The sequence below is a fragment of the Oncorhynchus gorbuscha genome, linkage group LG20, assembly GCF_021184085.1.
Source record: "Oncorhynchus gorbuscha isolate QuinsamMale2020 ecotype Even-year linkage group LG20, OgorEven_v1.0, whole genome shotgun sequence".
Classification (NCBI taxonomy): Eukaryota; Metazoa; Chordata; class Actinopteri; order Salmoniformes; family Salmonidae; genus Oncorhynchus; species Oncorhynchus gorbuscha.
The window spans coordinates 40332622-40351648 of NC_060192.1; the positions used below are offsets into that span (position 1 = coordinate 40332622).

The following is a 19027-nucleotide window of genomic DNA, read 5'->3' on the forward strand; positions in this document are numbered from 1 at the left end:
GGATCAACAACATTGTAGCAACTCCACAATACTAACCTAATTGACAGTGTGAAAAATTGGCAGCTTTTACAGAATACAAATATTCCAAAACATGCTTCCTGTATACAACAAGGCACTAAAGTAATACTGAAAAAGAAATGGCAAAGCAATTCACATTTTGTCCTAAATACTAAATACTAAATTTATTATTTGGGATTTGTGTGAAAACAGTTTTCACCCTGAAATATAAGGAGACAATAAATACTACATTTATTATTTGGGATTTGTGTGCCCATGAAAACAGTTTTCACCCTGAAATATAAGGAGACAATAAATACTACATTTATTATTTGGGATTTGTGTGCCCATGAAAACAGTTTTCACCCTGTAATATAAGGAGACAGTAAACACTACAGAAGTTACACTGGGTTTCTGAGATCTCTGTACAACAACAACAAAAAACGGTCAGGTTTTTACAAGGTTCAAGTTCAATATCTTATTTAACTGACTAATGCTTACTATAACAACAACTTACACTGCCATAAACGCAAGGACAGAAAGGTAGTGTTTTATGGCACACGAATTTGGACAAATCCATCAAGACACCAACCATGATAAAGGGTTAAACATTCATTTTATTGCAAATAGCTATGACCCCACTTATATATATATTGATGTTATGACATGAAAATAATTGCCATATTATTATCAATGACTTATCAACAGCTGTAACACATTTTTCAGTGTAGGAAATCCTCACTGGAACTCTAGTTTATAGAAATAAATATTTGCATATTCCCGTTAGTGAATAACTTCACTGTGAGGTACACATGTGCAATAAGTCACTTACAAATCAAATAAAATGTTATTGGTCACATACACATGGTTAGCAGATGTTAATGCGAGTGTAGCGAAATGCTGGTGCTTCTAGTTCCGACAATGCAGTGATAACCAACAAGTAATCTAACTAACACTCCTGTACTCCTTGTAAACAACAAACATGTTGTTATAGGGTCACGTCTACAAAACTCAGTGCATTCTGTTCTTATCAGATTATTGCTTTGGGAACAGAAAACTTTATTGAGACCTTTTCCACGATCAGCAGAATGTAGGTCCAGTTCCACTTGTTGGCCACTGGGTTTTCTCTCTTCATATTTAAATTCTTCATATTTATACATCCGGTGAAACATTTGTTTTGGTTTTTAGTGGTCTACTAGTATTCAGGGTTCTTTTTTGCACATCCGGTGAAACATCTTGCTCCTTGTTCTAGCTGCGCTATGATGACGCGTTTCCGGTATTTTCTTCCGGTTTTTCCGGGTAACTGTTGTGACGTGTTTTCCATTTTCAAACCCCATGCTTTTTTTTTGTTGTTGGCTCGTTATCTAATGTTTGAAAGTTAAACTTAATCTGTAAAAAAATAATTAAATACATAACATGGGAGGAAAGAATAAACAGCGAACGAAAGGAAACGTCCGGGTAAGTCCCCTCGCCTCATCTGTGTAGATATACATTATCTCGCTATTCTAACGTTAAGTCATGATATCTGTGTAGTTAGCTTAGCTAGCTACACAGCATTAGACAAGCTGGGTGATATCCGGGATCATTGGGATGTCCCTACCCTAAATCATAACCTCTTACCCATACCGTTTTAAATGTCAACTTCAATGGTGTGTTGGTCAAGAGTTGGGATGTCCTATTTCCAAGGATCCCGGTTGGCACCGGCCCATTAGGTAACGTTAACTTGCCAATTCAAAGTGCATAACTTTCCAGAATCAAACTTAGAAATCAATTGACTAGTTTGTCAGTGAGCTACACGGTGTTACTTATGATAATGTTATGGTCAATGTGCTAAATAACTACCTAACAACTGCAGTTGTGAATCTGACATTTCGTTTCAATTTCCCACCACCAGCCGTCCAGCAGCGGGCGGGCTGCCGAGTTGCTGGCCCGGGAGAGTGGTGTCGTTCCCGGGTTCGTGGGGTTCGGCACCACTACGACCACAGAGCCGGGCTATGTGCCTGCTGTCCATGGGGCAGAGGAGATTGACAACCTGGTTGATGCTGACTTCCGCCTGGTGTTGAGGAAACTGTCTAAGAGAGACACAGTCACCAAACTGAAGGTAAGATCTTAGAGAAATAGAAGGAAAGACATATACACTTTTACAGAGGCCAAATCAACCTTTGTACTGCATCGCACCTCCCACATTTTTGTAACGATGTGGAGGGCTCCACATGATTGGTTGATGGTAGGTGGGGGCGGTACATCCTGTAAATTCACAAACTCACTTCCTTGATATCTTCCTACACAACAGCTCTGTTCTGTTCCGCGAAGTTCAAGAACTATTAATGCCCCGACTTCTGCAGAGACCGCATCGCAGTAAAGGCTTTACGGTGAATGCAGATGCTGGAATGACCATAACGTGTCATCTAGTAGCTGTAATGCTGAGGCAGCATTGGTACGCACTATTTAAGCTTTTGATGGTTGCTAGGCAGCGCCCGTTACTACTCATCCTGGCAGTTGTAAAACATTGTGAGGCGTGTCACTTCACCCCTCTCTTCACATAAACCCACCACATGCACCTGTACATAGCCCATCTATAATTTATCCCAAACAACTACCTCATCCCCTACTGTATTTATTTATTTATTTTGCTCCTTTGCACCCCATTATTTCTCTCTCTACTTTGCACATTCTTCCACTGCAAATCAACCATTCTAGTGTTTTACTTGCTATATTGTATTTACTTTGCCACCATGGCCTTTTTTGCCTTTACCTCCCTTCTCACCTCATTTGCTCACATCTTATATCGACTTATTTTTCTATTGTATTATTGACTGTATGTTTGTTTATTCCATGTGTAACTCTGTGTTGTTGTTCGTGTCGAACTGCTTTGCTTTATCTTGGCCAGGTCTCAATTGTAAATGAGAACTTGTTCTCAACTTGCCTACCTGGTTAAATAAAGGTTGAAATAAAAAAATAATTTAAAAATGCTCTGTTTTCTAAACCCCAACTAGCTGTATCCAGAACGAATTACTGTGGGAATAAATATCACTGAATTACAAAATATATTGTAATAAAGTAGGATAGTGCAGTTGAAGGCATCAAATTGCTGACTCCCAAAGTAATCCAATCCTTATAATAGGATTTGAATTAATAGCCTATCCACGTGTGGTCAACTATTTCAGCTGCTCTGAAGTCGTGTCTACACTTAACACTTACATGTGACTTTTGCTATCAGAATACGAAGATCACATTTGAAAAGACGGGTGTAGACGCACCCAAAAGTGGCTTTGTTGTCTGATTGTGTTTCAGCTGCTCTGAAGTCGTGTCTACACTTAACACTTACATGTGACTTTTGCTATCAGAATACGAAGATCACATTTGAAAAGACGGGTGTAGACGCACCCAAAAGTGGCTTTGTTGTCTGATTGTGTTCAGATCTGTCTGACCTCTTCAGGGGGAGTGGTCAGGGATGCATCGTATGCAGATTTCTCCTCAGTCTGGACCAATCAGACTACCGAAAGAACATACAGTGGGTGACGTCATCAGCAGTCCTCCCACAAGTCTCCATAAATCTTGTGTTTTGGCGCCGAAATAGACCTCTTTATTATAACATTGGAGGAAATATGTTCCTATCATGTGAGGAAACGTGTTTACTGGACTCATAAATGCCAGCTAGCAAATATTTAGAAAAATATGTTTTTGTTTGTGTATATTTAAAACAATCAATATTTTATGAGTCTATAATGTTTCTTAGGACCTGCCTAAAACTATTTATTAATGGGTTTCTTTGTGATGGTGTATATTCAATGGATTTATTAAAATAGACCCACATCGGTCCATGTCTACCTCCACTCCTACACTAGCCAGCACATCGGTCCATGTCTACCTCCACTCCTACACTAGCCAGCACATCGGTCCACTAGCCAGCACATCGGTCCATGTGTACCACCACTCCTACACTAGCCAGCACATCGGTCCATGTCTACCACCACTCCTACACTAGCCAGCACATCGGTCCATGTCTACCTCCACTCCTACACTAGCCAGCACATCGGTCCCAGCCAGCACATCGGTCCACATCCACTCCTACACTAGCCAGCACATCGGTCCATGTCTACCACCATTCCTACACTAGCCAGCACATCGGTCCATGTCTACCTCCACTCCTAAACGCTTTCTCCTCTCCATGTCTACCACCACTCCTAAACTAGCCCCTCCTCCCCACGTCTACCTCCTCCCCTAATCGGTCTAGAATACGTCTCCCTCCTCCCCTAAACGCTCCCTCCTCCCCTAAACGTCTCCCTCCTCGGTCCATGTCTACCTCCACTCCTACACTAGCCAGCACCTCGGTCCTAAACGTCTCCCTCCCTCTCCTAGCCAGCACATCGGTCCCTCCTCTAGCCAAACGGTCCATGTCTACCACCACTCCAACACTAGCCTGCCATCTCCTAAACGTCTACCTCCTCTCCAAAACAGCACATCGGTCCATGTCTCCTCTCCTAAACGCCAGCACATCGGTCCATGTCTCCCTCCTCTCCTAAATGCACATCGGTCCATGTCTACCTCCACTCCTAACACTAGCCAGCACATCGGTCCACGTCTCCCTCCACTCTTAAACGTAGCCAGCACCTCGGTCTTAAACGTCTCCCTCCTCTCTTAAACTAGCCAGCACCTCTCCTAAACGTCTCCCACCACTCCTACACTAGCCCACCTCGGTCCATAAACGTCTCCCTCCTCTCCTAAACGTCTCCCCCTCTCCTAAACGTCTCCCTCCTCTCCTAAACGTCTCCCTCCTCTCCTAAACGTCTCCCTCCTCTCCTAAACGTCTCCCTCCTCTCCTAAACGTCTCCCTCCTCTCCTAAACGTCTCCCTCCTCCTCCTAAACGTCTCCCTCCTCCTCTAAACGTCTCCCTCCTCTCCTAAACGTCTCCCTCCTCTCCTAAACGTCTCCCTCCTCTCCTAAACGTCTCCCTCCTCTCCTAAACGTCTCCCTCCTCTCCTAAACGTCTCCCTCCTCTCCTAAACGCCTCCCTCCACTCCCTCCTCTCCTCTCCTAAACGCCTCCCTCCTCTCTAAACGTCTCCCTCCTCTCGTAAACGTCTCCCTCCTCTCGTAAACGTCTCCCTCCTCTCGTAAACGTCTCCCTCCTCTCCTAAACGTCTCCCTCCTCCTAAACGTCTCCCTGGACCAGTCTGGACCAATCAGACTCCGAAAGAACATACAGTGGGTGACGTCATCAGCAGTCCTCCCACAAGTCTCCATAAATCTTGTGTTTTGGCGCCGAAATAGACCTCTTCATTCTAACATTGGAGGAAATATGTTCCTAGCATGTGAGGAAACGTGTTTACTGGACTCATAAATGCTAGCCAGCTAGCAAATATTTAGAAAAATATGTTTTTGTTTGTGTATATTTTTTTATCAGTCTACACATCAGAATATTTTATGAGTCTATAATGTTTCTTAGGACCTGCCTAAACCGATTTAATAATGGGTTTCTTTGTGAGGGTGTATATTCAATGGATTTATTAAAATAGACCCACATCGGTCCATGTCTACCTCCACTCCTACACTAGCCAGCACATCGGTCCATGTCTACCTCCACTCCTACACTAGCCAGCACATCGGTCCATGTCTACCTCCACTCCTACACTAGCCAGCACATCGGTCCATGTCTACCTCCACTCCTACACTAGCCAGCACATCGGTCCATGTCTACCTACACTCCTACACTAGCCAGCACATCGGTCCATGTCTACCTCCACTCCTACACTAGCCAGCACATCGGTCCATGTCTACCTCCACTCCTACACTAGCCAGCACATCGGTCCATGTCTACCTCCACTCCTACACTAGCCAGCACATCGGTACACTAGCCAGCACATCGGTCCACTAGCCAGCACATCGGTCCATGTCTACCTACACTAGCCAGCACATCGGTCCATGTCTACCACCACTCCTACACTAGCCAGCACATCGGTCCATGTTTACCTCCTCTCCTACACTAGCCAGCACATCGGTCCACTAGCCAGCCTCGGTCCATGTCTAAACCACCCTCCCTACACTAGCCAGCACATCGGTCCATGTTTACCTCCTCTCCTACACTAGCCAGCACATCGGTCCACTAGCCAGCACATCGGTCCATGTCTACCACCACTCCAACACTAGCCAGCACATCGGTCCATGTTTACCTCCTCTCCTAAACGTCTCCCTCCTCTCCTAAACGTCTCCCTCCGCTCCTAAACGTCTCCCTCCTCCTCTAAACGTCTCCCTCCGCTCCTAAACGCCTCCCTCCTCTCCTAAATGTCTCCCTCCGCTCCTAAACGTCTCCCTCCTCTCCTAAATGTCTCCCTCCTCTCCTAAACGTCTCCCTCCGCTCCTAAACGTCTCCCTCCTCTCCTAAACGTCTCCCTCCTCTCCTAAACGTCTCCCTCCTCTCCTAAACGCCTCCCTCCACTCCCTCCTCTCCTCTCCTAAACGCCTCCCTCCTCTCGTAAACGTCTCCCTCCTCTCGTAAACGTCTCCCTCCTCTCGTAAACGTCTCCCTCCTCTCGTAAACGTCTCCCTCCTCTCGTAAACGTCTCCCTCCTCTCGTAAACGTCTCCCTCCTCTCGTAAACGTCTCCCTGGACCAGTCTGGACCAATCAGACTACCGAAAGAACATACAGTGGGTGACGTCATCAGCAGTCCTCCCACAAGTCTCCATAAATCTTGTGTTTTGGCGCCGAAATAGACCTCTTCATTCTAACATTGGAGGAAATATGTTCCTAGCATGTGAGGAAACGTGTTTACTGGACTCATAAATGCTAGCCAGCTAGCAAATATTTAGAAAAATATGTTTTTGTTTGTGTATATTTTTTTATCAGTCTACACATCAGAATATTTTATGAGTCTATAATGTTTCTTAGGACCTGCCTAAAACGATTTAATAATGGGTTTCTTTGTGAGGGTGTATATTCAATGGATTTATTAAAATAGACCCACATCGGTCCATGTCTACCTCCACTCCTACACTAGCCAGCACATCGGTCCATGTCTACCTCCACTCCTACACTAGCCAGCACATCGGTCCATGTCTACCTCCACTCCTACACTAGCCAGCACATCGGTCCATGTCTACCTCCACTCCTACACTAGCCAGCACATCGGTCCATGTCTACCTACACTCCTCCACTAGCCAGCACATCGGTCCATGTCTACCTCCACTCCTACACTAGCCAGCACATCGGTCCATGTCTACCTCCACTCCTACACTAGCCAGCACATCGGTCCATGTCTACCTCCACTCCTACTACCTCCACTCCTACCAACTAGCCAGCACATCGGTACACTAGCCAGCACATCGGTCCACTAGCCAGCACATCGGTCCATGTCTACCTACACTAGCCAGCACATCGGTCCATGTCTACCACCACTCCTACACTAGCCAGCACATCGGTCCATGTTTACCTCCTCTCCTACACTAGCCAGCACATCGGTCCACTAGCCAGCACATCGGTCCATGTCTACCACCACTCCTACACTAGCCAGCACATCGGTCCATGTTTACCTCCTCTCCTACACTAGCCAGCACATCGGTCCACTAGCCAGCACATCGGTCCATGTCTACCACCACTCCAACACTAGCCAGCACATCGGTCCATGTTTACCTCCTCTCCTAAACGTCTCCCTCCTCTCCTAAACGTCTCCCTCCGCTCCTAAACGTCTCCCTCCTCCTCTAAACGTCTCCCTCCGCTCCTAAACGCCTCCCTCCTCTCCTAAATGTCTCCCTCCGCTCCTAAACGTCTCCCTCCTCTCCTAAATGTCTCCCTAAACCTCTCCCTCCTAAACGTCTCCCTCCGCTCCTAAACGTCTCCCTCCTCTCCTCCCTCCTCTGGGAAACGTCTCCCTCCGCTCCTAAACGTCTCCCCTCCTCTCCTAAACGTCTCCCTCCTCTCCTAAACGTCTCCCTCCGCTCCTAAACGTCTCCCTCCGCTCCTAAACGTTCTCCCTCCGCTCCTAAACGGATCCCTCCGATTCCTAAACGTCTCCCTCCGCTCCTAAACGTCTCCCTCCGCTCCTAAACGATCCTCCCTCCGCTCCCTAAACGTCTCTCCCTCCGCTCCTAAACGTCTCCCTCCGCTCCTAAACGTCTCCCTCCCCGCTCCTAAACGCCTCCGCTCCTAAACGCCTCCCTCCGCTCCCTAAACTCCTAAACGCCTCCCTCCGCTCCTAAACGCCTCCCTCCGCTCCTAAACGCCTCCCTCCGCTCCTAAACGTCTCCCTCCGCTCCTAAACGCCTCCCTCCGCTCCTAAACGCCTCCCTCCGCTCCTAAACGCCTCCCTCCGCTCCTAAACGTCTCCCTCCTCTCCTAAACGTCTCCCTCCTCTCCTAAACGTCTCCCTCTCCTAAACGTCTCCCTCCTCTCCTAAACGTCTCCCTCCGCTCCTAAACTTCTCCCTCCGCTCCCTCCTCTCCTAAACGTCTCCCTCCGCTCCTAAACGTCTCCCTCCGCTCCTAAACGTCTCCCTCCGCTCCTAAACGTCTCCCTCCTCTCCTAAACGTCTCCCTCCTCTCCTAAACGTCTCCCTCCTCTCCTAAACGTCTCCCTCCTCTCCTAAACGTCTCCCTCAGCAAGACGGACGGACAAACGCCTCCCTCCCTCCTAAACGCCTCCCTCCGCTCCTAAACGCCTCCCTCCGCTCCTAAACGCCTCCCTCCGCTCCTAAACGCCTCCCTCCGCTCCTAAACGCCTCCCTCCTCTCCTAAACGTCTCCCTCCGCTCCTAAACGTCTCCCTCCGCTCCTAAACGTCTCCCTCCGCTCCTAAACGTCTCCCTCCGCTCCTAAACGTCTCCCAGACCTCTCCAAACGTCTCCCTCCTCTCCTAAACGTCTCCCTCCGCTCCTAAACGAAAACGTCTCCCTCCGCTCCTAAACGCCTCCCTCCGCTCCTAAACGCCTCCCTCCGCTCCTAAACGCCTCCCTCCGCTCCTAAACCCTCCTAAACCTCCCTGTAAAACCCTAAACGTCTCCCTCCGCTCCTAAACGTCTCCCTCCGCTCCTAAACGGCTCCCTCCGCTCCTAAACGGCTCCCTCCGCTCCTAAACGGCTCCCTCCGCTCCCTCCTCTCCTAAACGTCTCCCTCCGCTCCTAAACGCCTCCCTCCGCTCCTAAACGCCTCCCTCTGCTCCTAAACGGCTCCCTCCGCTCCCTCCTCTCCTAAACGGCTCCCTCCGCTCCCTCCTCTCCTAAACGTCTCCCTCCGCTCCTAAACCGTTCATTTACGCAGCAGATTAAAAAAAAGCTTATCTGAGCTTGAATGCGGTAAAAAATGGGACTGTTTGAATTTGGCTCTAAAAAAAACATGGGCAGATTAAAATAAAATACAGGCAGCATACCATAAAGACTGATAGAGTACCAACCTCCCATAAAGACTGATAGAGTACCAACCTCCCATAAAGACTGATAGAGTACCAACATACCATAAAGACTGATAGAGTACCAACCTCCCATAACGACTGATAGAGTACCAACATACCATGAAGACTGATAGAGTACCAACATACCATGAAGACTGATAGAGTACCAACATACCATGAAGACTGATAGAGTACCAACATACCATAAAGACTGATAGAGTACCAACCTCCCATAAAGACTGTTAGAGTACCAACCTCCCATAAAGACTGGTACCAGTCGCTTCAGTTCCCTTGGGAGAAGAATGTTCTAGACTTAGTGCACACACACACACCAGCCCTGTCCCGGAGGCTCTGACATGTTGCTCTCTGTTTCTCCCCTACAGGCAGTGCAGGAGTTTGGGGCGATGTGTCAGGAGCAGGACTCAGAGATCGTTAAAGGAGTTCTGCCTTACTGGCCCAGGATCTACTGCAAGATTTCAATGGTGAGTCTTAGTGAGATGTTAGAGGGGGGTCTTAAGTGTTTGCATATTGTATGTGATCCTTGTGGGACTTGAACTTTGATGTTGTTGATTTCAGGACCACGACCGACGTGTGAGAGAGGCCACCCAGCAGGCGTTTGTACAGCTGGTCCTGAAGGTGGGAGACAGCAAGACGGATGTACACACAGACAGCAAGACGGACGGACACACAGACAGCAAGACGGACGGACACACAGACAGCAGGACGGAGACACAGACAGCAGGACGGAGACACAGACAGCAGGACGGATAGACGGACAGACAGCAGGACGGATAGACAGCAAGACGGACAGACAGCAAGACGGACAGACAGCAAGACGGACAGACAGCAAGACGGACGGACAGCAAGACGGACAGACAGCAAGACGGACAGACAGCAAGACGGACAGACAGCAAGACGGACGGACAGCAAGACGGACAGACAGCAAGACGGACGGACAGACAGCAAGACGGACGGACAGACAGCAAGACGGATAGACAGACAGACAGCAAGACGGACAGACAGCAAGACGGACAGACAGCAAGACGGACAGACGGACAGACAGACAGACGGACAGACAGACAGACGGACAGACGGACAGACAGCAAGACGGATAGACGGACAGACAGCAAGACGGATAGACAGACAGACAGCAAGACGGATAGACAGACAGACAGCAAGACGGACAGACAGACAGACAGCAAGACGGACAGACAGACAGCAAGACGGATAGACAGACAGACAGCAAGACGGATAGACAGACAGACAGCAAGACGGATAGACAGACAGACAGCAAGACAGACACACAGACAGCAAGACGGACAGACGGACGGACACACAGACAGCAAGACCAACACACAGACAGCAAGACGGATAGACAGACAGATAGCAAGACGGACAGACGGACGGACACACAGACAGCAAGACCAACACACAGACAGCAAGACGGATAGACAGACAGACAGCAAGACAGACGGACGGACGGACACACACTTGAATAACCCATTGATCTCTCGATAACCCATTGATCTCTCTATAACCCATTGATCTCTGAGTAACCCATTGATCTCTCTATAACCCATTGATCTCTCTATAACCATTGATCTCTGTAAAACCCATTGATCTCTGTAAAACCCATTGATCTCTGTATAACTCTAGGTGCGGCGTGATTGTGATAGAGCGATCCCTGACCTGACGGTGATGATTGTGATGGGCCACTGGCTGCTGTCTCAGTGTGACAGCTATCCTCCCGCTGCCTCTGCTGCCTGCCAGGCCTTCAGCGCTGCTTTCCCCCCCAGCAAACAGGCTGAGGCTCTTAGCTTCTGCAAGGACGAGATTCTCACTGTGAGTAGTCTATTATACTATAGAGGCCTTCAGCGCTGCATTCCCCCCCACAGCAAACAGGCTGAGGCTCTTAGCTTCTGCAAGGATGAGATTCTCACTGTCAGTAGTCTATACTATAGTATAGAGGTTCTCACTGTGAGTAGTCTATTATAGTATAGAGAGAGGTCTTCACTGTCAGTAGTCTATACTATAGTAAATTGAGGGAGTGTTGGGTTAGGTGGGATGGTGTTGAGGGAGATGATTATCAAAATGATGAAGAGCTCTTTAACCTGAGTGATGATGATGATTGTGATAGAGACGATGGTGATTGTGATAGAGACGATGGTGATTGTGATAGAGACGATGGTGATTGTGATAGAGACGATGATTGTGATAGAGACGATGATGATTGTGATAGTGACGATGGTGATTGTGATAGAGACGATGGTGATTGTGATGATGGTGATTGTGATAGAGACGATGATGATTGTGATAGAGACGATGGTGATTGTGATAGAGACGATGATTGTGATAGAGACGATGATGATTGTGATAGAGACGATGGTGATTGTGATAGAGACGATGGTGATTGTGATAGAGACGATGATGATTGTGATAGAGACGGTGATGATTGTGATGATTGTGATAGAGAGGATGATGATTGTGATGATTGTGATAGAGAGGATGATGATGATTGTGATAGAGACGATGATGATTGTGATAGAGAGGATGATGATTGTGATAGAGACGATGATGATGATTGTGATAGAGACGATGATGATGATTGTGATAGAGACGATGATGATTGTGATAGAGACGGTGATGATTGTGATGATTGTGATAGAGAGGATGATGATTGTGATAGAGAGGATGATGATGGTGATTGTGATAGAGACGATGATGATGATTGATGATGGTGATTGTGATAGATGATGATTGTGATGATGATGATGATTGTGATAGATGATGATGATGATTGTGATAGAGACGGTGATGATTGTGATGATTGTGATAGAGAGGATGATGATTGTGATAGAGAGGATGTAAGTCGCTCTGGATAAGAGCGTCTGCTAAATGACTTAAATGGAAATGGAAATGATGATTTTGATAGAGACGATGATTGTGATAGAGAGGATGATGATTGTGATAGAGAGGATGATGATTGTGATAGAGAGGATGATGATTGTGATAGAGAGGATGATGATTGTGATAGAGAGGATGATGATGATTGTGATAGAGAGGATGATGATGATTGTGATAGAGAGGATGATGATGATTGTGATAGAGAGGATGATGATGGTGATTGTGATAGAGGATGATGATGGTGATTGTGATAGAGACGATGGTGATTGTGATAGAGACAATGATGACGATGATGATTGTGATAGACGATGATGATTGTGATAGAGACGGTGATGATTGTGATGATTGTGATAGAGAGGATGATGATATGAGATTGGATGATGATTGTGATAGAGAGGATGATGATGGTGATTGTGATAGATGATTGGATGGTGATGATGATTGTGATAGAGATGATGATTGTGATTGTGATAGAGACAATGATGACGATGATGATTGTGATAGACGATGATGATTGTGATAGAGACGGTGATGATTGTGATGATTGTGATAGAGAGGATGATGATTGTGATAGAGAGGATGTAAGTCGCTCTGGATAAGAGCGTCTGCTAAATGACTTAAATGTAAATGGAAATGATGATTTTGATAGAGACGATGATTGTGATAGAGAGGATGATGATTGTGATAGAGAGGATGATGATTGTGATAGAGAGGATGATGATTGTGATAGAGACGAGGATGATGATTGTGATAGAGACGATGATGATGATTGTGATAGAGACGATGATGATGATTGTGATAGAGAGGATGATGATGATTGTGATTGATGATGATTGTGATAGAGAGGACGATGATGATGATTGTGATAGAGACGATGATGATGATTGTGATAGAGAGGATGATGATGATTGTGATAGAGACGAGATGATGATGATTGTGATAGAGAGGATGATGATGATTGTGATAGAGACGATGATGATGATTGTGATGATTGTGATAGAGGATGATGATGATTGTGATGATTGTGATAGAGATGATGATGGTGATTGTGATAGTGATGGTGATTGTGATAGAGACGATGGTGATTGTGATAGAGACGATGATGATGATGATGATTGTGATAGAGAGGATGATGATGGTGATTGTGATAGAGACGATGGTGATTGTGATAGAGACGATGATGATGATGATGATGGTGATGTTGAACTTCAGGTACTTCAAGACAACTTGCTGAAGGAGACGGCAGACACCCTAAGTGACCCACAGTGAGTAGTTCATCTATTTTCATATAACATATGACCGCTGTTTTAGCACCCATAGTAAGCTGGGTCCTTGACTATAAGGAAGAATTAAGTCATACCCATAATGCCAGAGACATAAATACTTTTCCTATTCATGAAAATCGCAAATGAAATGAAACAAATATATTCAAACACAAGCTTAGCCTTTTGTTAACAACACTGTCATCTCAGATTTTCAAAATATACGTTACAGCCAACGCTAGACAAGCATCATGGCATAATGCTATGCTAGCTCTGCTGGCAGCAGGCAACATTTTCACGAAAATAAGAAAAGCAACCAAATTAAATAATTTACCTTTGAAGAACTTCGGATGCTTTCACTCAGGAGACTCCCAGTTAGATAGCAAATGTTCCTTTTTTCCAAAAAGATTATTTTTGTAGGGGAAATAGCTCCCGTTTCTTCATCCTGCTTGGCTGAGAAATCGACCGGAAAATGCTGCAACTATAACGCCAAACGTTTTTCAAAATTTGCTCCATAATATCGACAGAAACACGGCAAACGTTGTTTAGGATCCATCCTCAAGGTGTTTTTAACATATATATTCGATAATATATCCGTTGAGGCAATTGGTTTCTCATAAGAAGCGATTGGAAAAATGGCTACCTCAATATTTTACGTGAGATTTTCTGCGGGAGACACCATGTGACCACATGCTATATATGGTCCCTTACGGCCATTCTTCAATGGAAATGCCTAAAAAGATGTCACAATGCTGTAGTCGCCTTGGGGAAAACGTGGAAAACGTAAGCTCATTCGTAGCGCATTCACAGCCATATAAGGAGTCATTGGCATGAGGCGGTTTCAAAAAATGCGGCACTTCCTGGTTGGATTTTTATCTGGGTTTCGCCTGTAACATCAGTTCTGTGGCACTCACAGACAATATCTTTGCAGTTTTGGAAACGTCAGTGTTTTCTTTCCAAAGCTGTCAATTATATGCATAGTCGAGCATCTTTTCGTGACAAAATATCTTGTTTAAAACGGGAACGTTTTTTTATCCAAAAATTAAAAGAGCGCCCCCTATATCGAAGAAGTTAATAGCGCCCCCTAATGCATAGCTGGTTTAACCTGTTGATGATGTGTTTGGCCAGCAGCAGAGGCAGAGACTGATTCATTGACCTGTTGATGATGTGTTTGGCCAGCAGCAGAGGCAGAGACTGATTCATTGACCTGTTGATGATGTGTTTGGCCAGCAGCAGAGGCAGAGACTGATTCATTGACCTGTTGATGATGTGTTTGGCCAGCAGCAGAGGCAGAGACTGATTAATTGACCTGTTGATGATGTGTTTGGCCAGCAGCAGAGGCAGAGACTGATTAATTGACCTGTTGATGATGTGTTAGGCCAGCAGCAGAGGCAGAGACTGACTGATGAATTGACCTGTTGATGTTATGTTTGGCCAGCAGCAGAGGTTGAGACTGACTGATTCATTAACCTGTTGATGTTGTGTTTGGCCAGCAGCAGAGGTAGAGACTGATGAATTGACCTGTTGATGATGTGTTATGAGGAGTGTTCCAGAGGAGGAGAGGGAGGCAAAGTTCCTCCGCCTGCTTACCAGTTCTCTACTTGGGGTGAAGAGACTGCTGTCCTCCTTACCCCAGACAGACACACACAACCTGCAGGACAGACTGACACACCTCCTCAACCAGGCCAAATTCTGGAAGTACAGCAGACACAAGACCCCACAGGTACGGAGATGGGGTTACACACACACACACACACACACACACACACACACACACACACACACACACACACACACACACACACACACACACACACACACACACACACACACACACACACACACACACACACACACACACACACACACACACACACACACACACACACACACAACCCACTAACCTCCTCGGCGTGTCCTCTGGTCTCTCTCTCCAGGTGCTAACCTCCTCGGCGTGTCCTCTGGTCTCTCTCTCCAGGTGCTAACCTCCTCGGCGTGTTCTGGTCTCTCCAGGTGCTAACCTCCTCGGCGTGTTCTGGTCTCTCTCTCCAGGTGCTAACTTCCTCGACGTGTCCTCTGGTCTCTCTCTCCAGGTGCTAACCTCCTCGGCGTGTTCTGGTCTCTCTCCAGGTGCTAACCTCCTCGGCGTGTTCTGGGCTCTCTCTCCAGGTGCTAACCTCCTCGGCGTGTCCTCTGGTCTCTCTCTCCAGGTGCTAACCTCCTCGACGTGTTCTGGTCTCTCTCTCCAGGTGCTAACCTCCTCGGCGTGTTCTGGTCTCTCTCTCCAGGTGCTAACCTCCTCGGCGTGTCCTCTGGTCTCTCTCCAGGTGCTAACCTCCTCGGCGTGTCCTCTGGTCTCTCTCTCCAGGTGCTAACCTCCTCGACGTGTCCTCTGGTCTCTCTCCAGGTGCTAACCTCCTCGACATGTCCTCTGGTCTCTCTCTCCAGGTGCTAACCTCCTCTGGCGTGTAACCTCCTCGGCGTGTCCTCTGGTCTCTCTCTCCAGGTCCTAACCTCGACGTGTCCTCTGGTCCTCGACGTGTCCTCTGGTCTTTCTCTCCAGGTGCTAACCTCCTCGACGTGTCCTCTGGTCTCTCTCCAGGTGCTAACCTCATCGACGTGTCCTCTGGTCTCTCTCCAGGTGCTAACCTCCTCGACGTGTCCTCTGGTCTCTCTCCAGGTGCTAACCTCATCGACGTGTCCTCTGGTCTCTCTCTCCAGGTGCTAACCTCCTCGGCGTGTCCTCTGGTCTCTCTCTCCAGGTGCTAACCTCCTCGGCGTGTCCTCTGGTCTCTCTCTCCAGGTCCTAACCTCCTCGACGTGTCCTCTGGTCTCTCTCTCCAGGTGCTAACCTCATCGACGTGTCCTCTGGTCTCTCTCCAGGTGCTAACCTCATCGACGTGTCCTCTGGTCTCTCTCCAGGTGCTAACCTCATCGACGTGTCCTCTGGTCTCTCTCCAGGTGCTAACCTCATCGACGTGTCCTCTGGTCTCTCTCTCCAGGTGCGTGGTGCTTTCTTCGAGGTGGTGTCTTCTCTGTGTGAACACACACCAGGTCTGGTGCAGATTGAGGCTGCCAGAGTCTGTCCTGCTGTTCTACTGTCTATAGACGACACGGACCCTGTGGTGCTGCCTCCTCTCTGGGAAGCTGTGCTCCACACGCTCTCCACCTTAACAGTAAGTCTTCAGGGGGTGATTTAACCACAGACATTCAAACCGGTAGATAGTAGTGATAGGGCTGACGTCATCCACATATTTCTATGGAAAAATCCCGGGACTATTTCAAGCTTTGCCATATTTCTGAAAGGGGTTGAAAGGGCACACAACACTAGCCACTTTAAACAATGCTACCTTTTTGCTACATTAGGATCTCATATGCATATGTATATACTGTACTCTACATCATCGGCATCCTTATGTAACACATGGAAAGGATCTATGCCACTTTGTTTACTTTGTGAACACTCATCTCATATGTATATACTAGGAAAGGATCATGGTGAACTTATGTGGTTCCTTATCCCCTTACACTGTGTATAAGACAGTAGTTTTGGAAAGGATCATGGTGAACTGCATTGTCAGAACTAGGAAAGGATCATAACATGTGAACGTGTATGTGACAAATAAAATTTGATTTGATTTTGTTTTGCTAAGGATCATGGTGAACGTGGCCGTAACTAGGAAAGGATCATGGTGAACGTGGCCGTAACTAGGAAAGGATCATGGTGAAAGTGGCCGTAACTAGGAAAGGATCGTTGTGAACGTGGCCGTAACTAGGAAAGGATCATGGTGAACGTGGCCGTAACTAGGAAAGGATCATTGTGAACGTGGCCGTAACTAGGAAAGGATCATTGTGAACGTGGCCGTAACTAGGAAAGGATCATTGTGAACGTGGCCGTAACTAGGAAAGGATCATTGTGAACGTGGCCGTAACTAGGAAAGGATCATTGTGAACGTGGCCGTAACTAGGAAAGGATCATTGTGAACGTGGCCGTAACTAGGAAAGGATCATTGTGAACGTGGCCGTAACTAGGAAAGGATCATGGTGAACGTGGCCGTAACTAGGAAAGGATCATTGTGAACGTGGCCGTAACTAGGAAAGGATCATTGTGAACGTGGCCGTAACTAGGAAAGGATCATGTTGAACGTGGCTGTAACTAGGAAAGGATCATGGTGAACGTGGCCGTAACTAGGAAAGGATCATGGTGAACGTGGCCGTAACTAGGAAAGGATCATGGTGAACGTGGCCGTAACTAGGAAAGGATCATGGTGAACGTGGCCGTAACTAGGAAAGGATCATGGTGAATGTGGCCGTAACTAGGAAAGGATCATGGTGAACGTGGCCGTAACTAGGAAAGGATCATGGTGAACGTGGCCGTAACTAGGAAAGGATCATGGTGAACGTGGCCGTAACTAGGAAAGGATCATGGTGAACGTGGCCGTAACTAGGAAAGGATCATTGTGAACGTGGCCGTAACTAGGAAAGGATCATGGTGAAAGTGGCCGTAACTAGGAAAGGATCGTGGTCGTTGTAGTCTTTTTCATCCTGCCTGATGGAGTTTAACCTGGTTTTAATGTTTCTGAACCGGATAATATAATATAATAATAATATATGCCATTTAGCGGACGCTTTTATCCAAAGCGACTTACAGTCATGTGTGCATACATTCTACGTATGGGTGGTCCCGGGAATCGAACCCACTACCCTGGCGTTACAAGCGCCATGCTCTACCAACTGAGCTACAGAAGGACCACTGGTAGTCTACTGTTAAACTGAAAGCTCAGCGTCACCTAGAACCGAGCCAGGTCACCTAGAACCGAGCCAGGTCACCTAGAACCGAGCCAGGACACCTAGAACCGAGCCAGGTCAACATTGGAAAACCAGAAATGGACGGCAAATACGATCATTAGAATTACGTCTCTTTTTAGAGTGACTATTAGCACTGTTAAATAGAGAACATGGTGACTCTCTGTTCTCCATTCTGGTCAGTCCCATAGACCTTGGTCAGCAACTCCGTCTCCGTTTGACATGCTTGTTGACACCGCAGTTTTAATCCGTGTGAATGAGGACGCGAGCTTCCTGTGGCCTGCTGGCCTGTGTCAGCATGTAGTCCTGTGTGACCACAAACATAGTAGTCAGAATGGATCAGTATTTAATTAAATATCTAGTCGTCAGAATGGATCAGTATTTAATTAAATATTTAGTAGTCAGAATGGATCAGTATTTAATTAAATATCTAGTCGTCAGAATGGATCAGTATTTAATTAAATATCTCAGAATGGGTCAGTATTTAATTAAATATCTAGTCGTCAGAATGGATCAGTATTTAATTAAATATCTAGTCGTCAGAATGGATCAGTATTTAATTAAATATTTAGTAGTCAGAATGGATCAGTATTTAATTAAATAGTCAGAATGGATCAGTATTTAATTAAATATCTAGTAGTCAGAATGGATCAGTATTTAATTAAATAGTCAGAAT

The 19027-nt window shown here is 46.6% G+C and overlaps 1 protein-coding gene across 2 annotated transcripts in view; it reads left to right on the forward strand.

The window, feature by feature from the left end:
• The first annotated feature begins 1284 nt into the window (after window positions 1-1284).
• Window positions 1285-19027, forward strand: part of ltn1 (listerin E3 ubiquitin protein ligase 1) — a 77542-nt gene continuing 59799 nt past the window's right edge. The window contains exons 1-8 of one of the 2 annotated variants that reach the window (XM_046317286.1): window positions 1285-1455; window positions 1892-2098; window positions 9763-9861; window positions 9956-10015; window positions 11036-11221; window positions 13496-13548; window positions 15088-15268; window positions 16548-16721. In XM_046317286.1, the coding sequence (XP_046173242.1) occupies window positions 1414-1455; window positions 1892-2098; window positions 9763-9861; window positions 9956-10015; window positions 11036-11221; window positions 13496-13548; window positions 15088-15268; window positions 16548-16721 (1002 nt within the window). In that variant the 5' untranslated portion in view covers window positions 1285-1413. Of the gene's footprint in view, window positions 1456-1891; window positions 2099-9762; window positions 9862-9955; window positions 10016-11035; window positions 11222-13495; window positions 13549-15087; window positions 15269-16547; window positions 16722-19027 lie in introns of those variants that run through there. The other variant, XM_046317285.1, reaches the window with a different exon arrangement.